Source organism: Trachypithecus francoisi, unplaced genomic scaffold (genome assembly GCF_009764315.1).
Source record: "Trachypithecus francoisi isolate TF-2019V2 unplaced genomic scaffold, Tfra_2.0 Lachesis_group10, whole genome shotgun sequence".
Taxonomy (NCBI): Eukaryota; Metazoa; Chordata; class Mammalia; order Primates; family Cercopithecidae; genus Trachypithecus; species Trachypithecus francoisi.
The window spans coordinates 7,491,230-7,502,072 of NW_022681455.1; the positions used below are offsets into that span (position 1 = coordinate 7,491,230).

General features: G+C 43.3%; 1 protein-coding gene across 3 annotated transcripts in view; it reads left to right on the forward strand.

Moving 5' to 3' along the window:
• The window catches only part of DSP (desmoplakin), a 47,444-nt gene extending 39,170 nt beyond the window's left edge, over window positions 1-8,274 (forward strand). The window contains exons 23-24 of one of the 3 annotated variants that reach the window (XM_033216147.1): window positions 652-2,946; window positions 4,348-8,274. In XM_033216147.1, coding sequence (XP_033072038.1) covers window positions 652-2,946; window positions 4,348-7,584 — 5,532 coding nt within the window. In that variant the 3' untranslated portion in view covers window positions 7,585-8,274. The remainder of the gene's footprint in view (window positions 1-651; window positions 2,947-4,347) is intronic. The other 2 variants (XM_033216149.1, XM_033216148.1) reach the window with 2 other exon arrangements.
• Window positions 8,275-10,843: the final 2,569 nt, after the last annotated feature.

A 10,843-nucleotide genomic window follows, 5' to 3' on the forward strand; every position in this document is an offset into this window, starting at 1 on the left:
TACTTCCATATTATAACGTGGCTTTGGACACATCCTGGTAAAACTGTATTTCCTCTAAAGGTTTAATATAATACTGCTTGTTTGTAAGTCTGGGGTTACTTCCATGCTCCAATACACTGCTTTAAATGAACTTAAGTAATATTCATAATATTGCAACAACTTTGCCAAACAAGTCATTTTATTTAATGTTTGGTCACGGAATTTGCTTTATTTCTTTGTGTTAAGGATAACATCTTGGACTAGATATATTTAAATTTTTTATATTGAGTGATTGTTCCCTTTATTCCTCATTTATGATACTTAAATTGAGTTTATATGTAAACTTACTTTAATGTAAACTGGAAATAAAGGGAGCATAATTTATGAAATCATAAGCTTTTGATCTTGAAAGAAATTACCTCATTTTACAGATGAGGTACCTCAGACTCAAAGGTAATATATCATTTGCTGAGATTATATGAGCAGCTGGTAGAAGAATTATGATGAGAATCCAGATTTCTTGAATTTTTGCCTAGTCACTCTTTACATGTGTGTCCGTGTGTGTAAAGAGAAATGAGAATGCACACTGGTCTGGGAGGGGAAAAGTACTGCTTCTTTCTTGGAATGTGAGGTGTTTTTCTTTTGACATAATTTCTGATTTCACTTCCACAGCTGAAAAATACCAAGATCGAAGTTTTGGAAGAGGAGCTCAGACTGGCCCGAGATGCCAACTCGGAAAACTGTAATAAGAACAAATTCCTGGATCAGAACCTGCAGAAATACCAGGCAGAGTGTTCCCAGTTCAAAACGAAGCTTGCGAGCCTGGAGGAGCTGAAGAGACAGGCTGAGCTGGATGGGAAGTCGGCTAAGCAAAATCTAGACAAGTGCTACGGCCAAATAAAAGAACTCAATGAGAAGATCACCCGACTGACTTATGAGATTGAAGATGAAAAGAGAAGAAGAAAATCTGTGGAAGACAGATTTGACCAACAGAAGAATGACTATGACCAACTGCAGAAAGCAAGGCAATGTGAAAAGGAAAACCTGGGTTGGCAGAAGTTAGAGTCTGAGAAAGCCATCAAGGAGAAGGAGTACGAGATTGAAAGGTTGAGGGTACTTCTGCAGGACGAAGGCGCCCGGAAGAGAGAATATGAAAATGAGCTGGCAAAGGTAAGAAACCACTATAATGAGGAGATGAGTAATTTAAGGAACAAGTATGAAACAGAGATTAACATTACGAAGACTACCATCAAGGAGATATCCATGCAAAAAGAGGATGATTCCAAAAATCTTAGAAACCAGCTTGATAGACTCTCAAGGGAAAATCGAGATCTGAAGGATGAAATTGTCAGGCTCAATGACAGCATCTTGCAGGCCACTGAGCAGCGAAGGCGAGCTGAAGAAAATGCCCTTCAGCAAAAGGCCTGTGGCTCTGAGATAATGCAGAAGAAGCAGCATCTGGAGATAGAGCTGAAGCAGATCATGCAGCAGCGCTCTGAGGACAATGCCCGGCACAAGCAGTCCCTGGAGGAGGCTGCCAAGACCATTCAGGACAAAAATAAGGAGATCGAGAGACTCAAAGCTGAGTTTCAGGAGGAGGCCAAGCGCCGCTGGGAATATGAAAATGAACTGAGTAAGGTAAGAAACAATTACGATGAGGAGATCATTAGCTTAAAAAATCAGTTCGAGACCGAGATCAACATCACCAAGACCACCATCCACCAGCTCACCATGCAGAAGGAAGAGGATACCAGTGGCTACCGGGCTCAGATAGACAATCTCACCCGAGAAAACAGGAGCTTATCTGAAGAAATAAAGAGGCTGAAGAACACTCTAACCCAGACCACAGAGAATCTCAGGAGGGTGGAAGAAGATGTCCAACAGCAAAAGGCCACTGGCTCTGAGGTGTCTCAGAGGAAACAGCAGCTGGAGGTTGAGCTGAGACAAGTCACTCAGATGCGAACAGAGGAGAGCGTAAGATACAAGCAATCTCTTGATGATGCTGCCAAAACCATCCAGGATAAAAACAAGGAGATAGAAAGGTTAAAACAACTGATCGACAAAGAAACAAATGAGCGGAAATGCCTGGAAGATGAAAACGCGAGATTACAAAGGGTCCAGTATGACCTGCAGAAAGCAAACAGTAGTGTGACGGAGTCAATAAACAAACTGAAGGTTCAGGAGCAAGAACTGACACGCCTGAGAATCGACTATGAAAGGGTTTCCCAGGAGAGGACTGTGAAGGACCAGGATATCACGCGGTTCCAGAGCTCTCTGAAAGACCTGCAGCTGCAGAAGCAGAAGGTGGAAGAGGAGCTGAATCGGCTGAAGAGGACGGCGTCAGAAGACTCCTGCAAGAGGAAGAAGCTGGAGGAAGAGCTGGAAGGCATGAGGAGGTCGCTGAAGGAGCAAGCCATCAAAATCACCAACCTAACCCAGCAGCTGGAGCAGGCGTCCATTGTTAAGAAGAGGAGCGAGGATGACCTCCGGCAGCAGAGGGACGTGCTGGATGGCCACCTGAGGGAAAAGCAGAGGACCCAGGAAGAGCTGAGGAGGCTCTCCTGTGAGGTCGAGGCGCTGAGGCGGCAGTTACTCCAGGAACAGGAAAGTGTCAAACAAGCTCACTTGAGGAATGAGCATTTCCAGAAGGCAATAGAAGATAAAAGCAGAAGCTTAAATGAAAGCAAAATAGAAATTGAGAGGCTGCAGTCTCTCACAGAGAACCTGACCAAGGAGCACTTGATGTTGGAAGAAGAACTGCGGAACCTGAGGCTGGAGTACGATGACCTGAGGAGGGGACGAAGCGAAGCGGACAGTGATAAAAATGCAACCATCTCGGAACTAAGGAACCAGCTGCAGATCAGCAACAACCGGACCCTGGAACTGCAGGGGCTGATTAATGATTTACAGAGAGAGAGGGAAAATTTGAGACAGGAAATTGAGAAATTCCAAAAGCAGGCTTTAGAGGTATTCACAAATATTTGATCACAGCTTCACTGTTTCTCAAATTATTCATCACATTATTATCTAATCTGAACTGTGCTCTTGCTGCTTAAATAGAGGCTTATAGAAAATCTAATTTTTCTTTTTATTGCTCTACTACTTCCTGTCATAATCCAGATAACTGCTTTAAAATAATTTCAATGCTGTGTGCCCTGCTGTTCTTTCATTACATCAAATGCTGATCTCTGGGTAGCCTGTGTTTGGCCCTGCTTTTAAGAACACTAATACATGTATAACTTCCTCCAAATGTTCCGTTCTGCTTATTAGAAGTTAGCTCTTATTTAGTGAGCTATGGCATACATTTGTAATGAAAATTTTCTTAAATAGAAGTCATACTAAAGTGTTCCCCTATGCAATTTTTAAAACACTTTTTCTTTTGCCTGCTTAGATGATTTTTTTGCATGGATTATTTGGTGTTTGCTTTTGATCATGGCCCTAGTGTGTTTCCTTTTGTTTGGCTTTTCTTCTCCTAACCCTTAATTTAAAAATAACTTCTTTAACTTCTGATACATTTAACTTCTACAGACAAATATTGTGTATGGCTGGGTTGGTGTGTGTATGCGTGTGTGTATATATATATGTATTATATATTATATATAAAATTATAAAATTATATAATATATATTTATATATTTATCTATAATAGATACCTTCATATATTTGTATTGCTTCATTAAGTATGTTCGTCTAGCTGTAACAGGTGAGATGTAGGTATAGCAGGTATGATAACCTGGAACAAAACTCCCCACATTTTTCAAAGCATAATTATGGTTAAGAGCAAGACAGGTCTACAACTTACAGTTCCTTCTATAGAAAAAAATAGTAACTATGAAGCCATTTATCAAAGTGGCAACATATATCTGCAGAATTTTTCTCTCAAATTTGTAAAATAGCAAGCTTACAGTGTACCCAGGGAAAATGTAGAAAGAAAAAATAAGCAAGGGCTTTTTTTTTTTTTTAAAGATAGATACAAGAATAGAAGTTGTGGCCGGGCGCGGTGGCTCAAGCCTGTAATCCCAGCACTTTGGGAGGCCGAGACGGGCGGATCACGAGGTCAGGAGATCGAGACCATCCTGGCTAACACGGTGAAACCCCGTCTCTACTAAAAAATATAAAAAATTAGCCGGGCGAGGTGGCGGGCGCCTGTAGTCCCAGCTACTCGGGAGGCTGAGGCAGGAGAATGGCGTGAACCCGGGAGGCAGAGCTTGCAGTGAGCTGAGATCCGGCCACAGCACTCTAGCCTGGGCGACAGAGCGAGACTCCGTCTCAAAAAAAAAAAAAAAAAAAAAAAAAGAATAGAAGTTGTGATAGTAATATGATATGATTCAAAACATTATTTTTTTCCCATTTCTTTTTCAATTCTAGGCATCTAATAGGATTCAGGAATCAAAGAATCAGTGCACTCAGGTGGTGCAGGAAAGAGAGAGCCTTCTGGTGAAAATCAAAGTCCTGGAGCAAGACAAGGCAAGGCTGCAGAGGCTGGAGGATGAGCTGAATCGTGCAAAAGCAACTCTAGAGGCAGAAACCAGAGTGAAACAGCGCCTGGAGTGTGAGAAACAGCAAATTCAGAATGACCTGAATCAGTGGAAGACTCAATATTCCCGCAAGGAGGAGGCTATTAGGAAGATAGAATCAGAAAGAGAAAAGAGTGAGAGAGAGAAGAACAGTCTTAGGAGTGAGATCGAAAGACTCCAAGCAGAGATCAAGAGAATTGAAGAGAGGTGCAGGCGTAAGCTGGAGGATTCTACCAGGGAGACACAGTCACAGTTAGAAACAGAACGCTCCCGATATCAGAGGGAGATCGATAAACTCAGACAGCGCCCATATGGGTCCCATCGGGAGACCCAGACTGAGTGTGAGTGGACCGTTGACACCTCCAAGCTGGTGTTTGATGGGCTGAGGAAGAAGGTGACAGCAATGCAGCTCTATGAGTGTCAGCTCATCGACAAAACAACCTTGGACAAACTACTGAAGGGGAAGAAGTCAGTGGAAGAAGTTGCTTCTGAAATCCAGCCATTCCTTCGGGGTGCAGGATCTATCGCTGGAGCATCTGCTTCTCCTAAGGAAAAGTACTCTTTGGTAGAGGCCAAGAGAAAGAAATTAATCAGCCCAGAATCCACAGTCATGCTTCTGGAGGCCCAGGCAGCTACAGGTGGTATAATTGATCCCCATCGGAATGAGAAGCTGACTGTCGACAGTGCCATAGCTCGGGACCTTATTGACTTCGATGACCGCCAGCAGATATATACAGCAGAGAAAGCTATCACTGGTTTTGACGATCCATTTTCAGGCAAGACAGTATCTGTTTCAGAAGCCATCAAGAAAAATTTGATTGATAGAGAAACTGGAATGCGCCTGCTGGAAGCCCAGATTGCTTCAGGGGGTGTAGTAGACCCTGTGAACAGTGTCTTTTTGCCAAAAGATGTCGCCTTGGCCCGGGGGCTGATTGATAGAGATTTGTATCGATCCCTGAATGATCCCCGAGATAGTCAGAAAAACTTTGTGGATCCAATCACCAAAAAGAAGGTCAGTTATGTGCAGCTGAAGGAACGGTGTAGAATCGAACCACATACTGGTCTGCTCTTGCTTTCAGTACAGAAGAGAAGCATGTCCTTCCAAGGAATCAGACAACCTGTGACCGTCACTGAGCTAGTAGATTCTGGTATATTGAGACCGTCCACTGTCAATGAACTGGAGTCTGGTCAGATTTCTTATGATGAAGTTGGTGAGAGAATTAAGGACTTCCTCCAGGGTTCAAGCTGCATAGCAGGCATATACAATGAGACCACAAAACAGAAGCTTGGCATTTATGAGGCCATGAAAATTGGCTTAGTCCGACCTGGTACTGCTCTGGAGTTACTGGAAGCCCAAGCAGCTACTGGCTTTATAGTGGATCCTGTTAGCAATTTGAGGTTACCAGTGGAGGAAGCCTACAAGAGAGGTCTGGTGGGCATTGAGTTCAAAGAGAAACTCCTGTCTGCGGAACGAGCTGTCACTGGGTATAATGATCCTGAAACAGGAAACATCATCTCTTTGTTCCAAGCCATGAATAAGGAACTCATCGAAAAGGGCCATGGTATTCGCTTATTAGAAGCACAGATCGCAACCGGGGGGATCATTGACCCAAAGGAGAGCCATCGTTTACCAGTTGACATAGCATATAAGAGGGGCTATTTCAATGAGGAACTCAGTGAGATTCTCTCAGATCCAAGTGATGATACCAAAGGATTTTTTGACCCCAACACTGAAGAAAATCTTACCTATCTGCAACTAAAAGAAAGATGCATTAAGGATGAGGATACGGGGCTCTGTCTTCTGCCTCTGAAAGAAAAGAAGAAACAGGTGCAGACATCACAAAAGAATACCCTCAGGAAGCGTAGAGTGGTCATAGTTGACCCAGAAACCAATAAAGAAATGTCTGTTCAGGAGGCCTACAAGAAGGGCCTAATTGATTATGAAACCTTCAAAGAACTGTGTGAGCAGGAATGTGAATGGGAAGAAATAACCATCACGGGATCAGATGGCTCCACCAGGGTGGTCCTGGTAGACAGAAAGACAGGCAGTCAGTATGATATTCAAGATGCTATTGACAAGGGCCTTGTTGACAGGAAGTTCTTTGATCAGTACCGATCGGGCAGCCTCAGCCTCACTCAATTTGCTGACATGATCTCCTTGAAAAATGGTGTTGGCACCGGCAGCAGCATGGGCAGTGGTGTCAGCGATGATGTTTTTAGCAGCACCCGACATGAATCAGTAAGTAAGATTTCCACCATATCCAGCGTCAGGAATTTAACCATAAGGAGCAGCTCTTTTTCCGACACCCTGGAAGAATCGAGCCCCATTGCAGCCATCTTTGACACAGAAAACCTAGAGAAAATCTCCATTACAGAAGGTATAGAGCGGGGCATCGTCGACAGCATCACCGGTCAGAGGCTTCTGGAGGCTCAGGCCTGCACAGGCGGCATCATCCACCCAACCACGGGCCAGAAGCTGTCACTTCAGGATGCAGTCTCCCAGGGTGTGATTGACCAAGACATGGCCACCAGGCTGAAGCCTGCTCAGAAAGCCTTCATAGGCTTCGAGGGTGTGAAGGGAAAGAAGAAGATGTCGGCGGCAGAGGCAGTGAAAGAAAAATGGCTCCCGTATGAGGCTGGCCAGCGCTTCCTGGAGTTCCAGTACCTCACGGGAGGGCTTGTTGACCCGGAAGTGCATGGGAGGATAAGCACAGAAGAAGCCATCCGGAAGGGGTTCATTGATGGCCGCGCGGCACAGAGGCTGCAAGACACCAGCAGCTATGCCAAAATCCTGACATGCCCCAAAACCAAATTAAAAATATCCTATAAGGATGCCATAAATCGCTCCATGGTAGAAGATATCACTGGGCTGCGCCTTCTGGAAGCCGCCTCCGTGTCGTCCAAGGGCTTACCCAGCCCTTACAACATGTCTTCGGCTCCGGGCTCCCGCTCCGGCTCCCGCTCTGGATCTCGCTCTGGATCTCGCTCCGGGTCCCGCAGTGGGTCTCGGAGAGGAAGCTTTGACGCCACAGGGAATTCTTCCTACTCTTACTCCTACTCATTTAGCAGTAGTTCTATTGGGCACTAGTAGTCAGTTGGGAGTAGTTGCTATACCTTGGCTTCATTTATATGAATTGCCAATTTATTAAATAATAAAAAAGAAAATCCCAGTGCTTGCAGTAGAGTGATAGGACGTTCTATGCTTACAGAAAATATAGCTATGATTGAAATCAAATAGTAAAGGCTGTTCTGGCTTTTATCTTCTTAGCTCATCTTAAATAAGTAGTACACTTGGATGCGGTGCGTCTGAAGTGCCAATCAGTTGTAACACAAATTGAACCTAGGATTTGTTTCTTCTGTGTTTGGATTTTTGATCCATTCTTTCATTTTGGAAGCCTATAATACAGTTTTCTATGCTTGGAGAAAAAAATGGATCACTGATATTTTAGTCATTCTGCTTCTCATCTAAATATTTCCATATTCTGTATTAGGAGAAAATTGCCCTCCCAGCACCAGCTCCCCTCTCAAATCCCCAACCCCAAACCAAGCATTTTGGAATGAGTTTCCTTAGTTTTAGAGTGTGGATTGTATAACCGATATAGTCTTTGATGTACTTATTTGGTTTGGTGTTAATTTGACTGTATGTGCATGACAGCAGCAATCTTTGCTTTTCTTTGGTCAAAGTTTTCTGTTTATTTTGCTTGTCATTTTCGATGTACTTTAAAAAGGTGTCTTTATGAAGTTTGCTATTCTGGCAATAAACTTTTAGACTTTTGAAGTTTTTGTGTTTTTAATATGTTTATAAGCATAGGTAAACATTTAGGAGCATATTTTTATCATAGGTCTAAAAACATTTATTAAATACCTGTGAAGAAATACCATTAAAAAAACTATTTGGTTCTGAATTTTTATTAGAAGATGGTCTTTTGAAGTTAGTCCTTTCAGTACTTCTCAGATGCCTGTCATGTACCCAATGGAGTCCTTGGAAAGAAGGCCTGTGTAAAGAGGCCAGTCTGGAGGTCAATACCGTGTTCTAGTTTATTCTGGACATTGAGTACCAAGTAGCATTGGCAAAAGTCACCATCATAGCATTGAAAAAACATGAAGTTGCTAAGATGCTTTTTGGGTATCCTCAAAATAGATAGTGTTTCAGTTTGTCCCGTAAGAGGAAAGACTTGTCCTGGAACCCATGAAAATGATTTTTGAAGAGTTCTTGGCTCTCTGTTGAAAGACAAGAAAATATAAGCCTGTGCCTTTGGATCAAAGAGAAACTACTGAAATTCACACATTTGTCATTAGATTAACATGACTTCACTGAACACTACCATGTCTAGTATTGGCTTAGTTACTATGAAGATTGAGTAGAATTTACTTTTTTTTTTGAGAGAGAGTCTTGCTCTGTCGCCCAGGCTGCAGTGCAGTGGCCCTATCTCAGCTCACTCAAGCTCTGCCTCCCGGGTTCACGCCATTCTGTCTCAGTCTCCCAAGTAGCTGGGACTACAGGCACCCGCTACCATGCCCGCTAATTTTTTATATTTTTAGTAGAGACAGGGTCTCACCCTGTTAGCCAGGATGATCTCGATCTCCTGACCTCGTAATTCACCCACCTCGGCCTCCCAGAGTGCTGGGATTACAGGCATGAGCACCGCTCCTGGCCTGAGTAGAATTTACAAGCCCCCTGACAACAAAGCATTTGCAATGTGGGTAGGGACAGAAACAGATAAAGCAATCAGTGGGACAACTTTCAAATGTCAGCAGTATATATTAATACAAATTTTATAGTACAGATAGGAAGTAGGAAAACATGCTAATTGTATAGAACAAAAAAGATCATTAAGATTAGATAAATTATTGGGGGCTTTTGGTACTTAGAGTGAAAGTCACCTCCATTCTCATTGCATGGGCCATTTTTCCTCCACAGCACTCTTCTTATCTCACCTCTTCTTCCTCTTACTCCCTTTCCCAATTTGCAGGAGTTGAAACTAATTTTATGCATTAAATACTGAGTTCGTGTGCCATGCATTGTGCCAGAAGCCATGGAGTCTGTGCTAGAAATACATGGTGCAAAAATAGCCCCCATAATCCAAAAGGAAGAAGAAAAATGTGGTAAATGTATTGGGAAAAATGAAGGAAATCCCTTATGCTAGAGCTGGGAGACCATATTAGTCACCTCACCCTGCCATAACAAGATGGCACAGACTGAGTGGCTTAAACGGAAGTATATTTTCTCACAGTTCTGGAAGCTAAAAGTACAAGATCAAGGTGCACGCAGGGTTGGTTTCTAGTGAGACGTGGCTCATGGGTGGCTATCAGTCTTATCTGATTAGAGTACCCCCCTCCTCTATGACCTCATTTAACCTTAATTACCTCTTAGGGCCCTATCTCCTTATATAGTCACACTGTGGGTTAGTACTTAAACATATGCATTTTTGAGGGACCCAATCCAATCCATAACAGAGGCCAGGAGTCTGGACACCACTCCAGGAAAGTGATAATCAAAACAGGTCAGCAGCATCAGTATAGAGCAGTTCCTCGGGCTGAAACAGTAACTAGAGGGTAGAGTCAACTGACAAATCTTTCCTACTCCCTCCAGGCTTCTGCTAAAGTTGTCATGAAGCTCTGAGATGATATGGGGCTGTATCCTGAAGAGAGGATATGTTTGACGTGGGCTAAGTTTTAATTTGGTTCACATATACAAACAGGGAAATATACACTAGAACTTTTTATCAGGAGTCATGTCACATCAGAAAGTCTCACATTTTTCCAGACCAACCGGTTAACTATGGAAATGCAAATAAAAAGTAAGGATACCGGGCTGGCCGCAGTGGCTCAGGTCTGTAATCCCAGCACTTTGGGAGGCCGAGGCGGGCGGATCACAAGGTCAGGAGTTCAAGACCAGCCTGGCCAATATGATGAAACCCCGTCTCTACTAAAAATACAAAAATTAGCCGGGCCTGGTGGCATGTTCCTGTAGTCCCAGCTACTCAGGAGGCTGTGGCAGAAGAATTGCTTGAACCCAGGAAGTGGAGGTTGCAGTGAGCTGAGAGTGTGCCACTGCATTCCAGCCTGGGTGACAGAGCCAGACTCCAGCTCAAAAAAAAAAAAAAAAAAAAAAAAAAGATAAGGATATCATAGGCAGAGTATGAATACATTAACTTCATACTCCCCTCTCTTACCAGCTTCTAGACACTTCTGTATTTTATGGTGCTGCCTATTTATAGTGTTATGACCATTTTTTAAAAGTGAGAACTGTGCTGTTTACCTTTAGAAATAATTGTTCACCAAAAAATTCCTCCACAGTTCCTTCACAGGGGGAAACAAAGTGCAAAAGGAAACCGAGGTTTGAC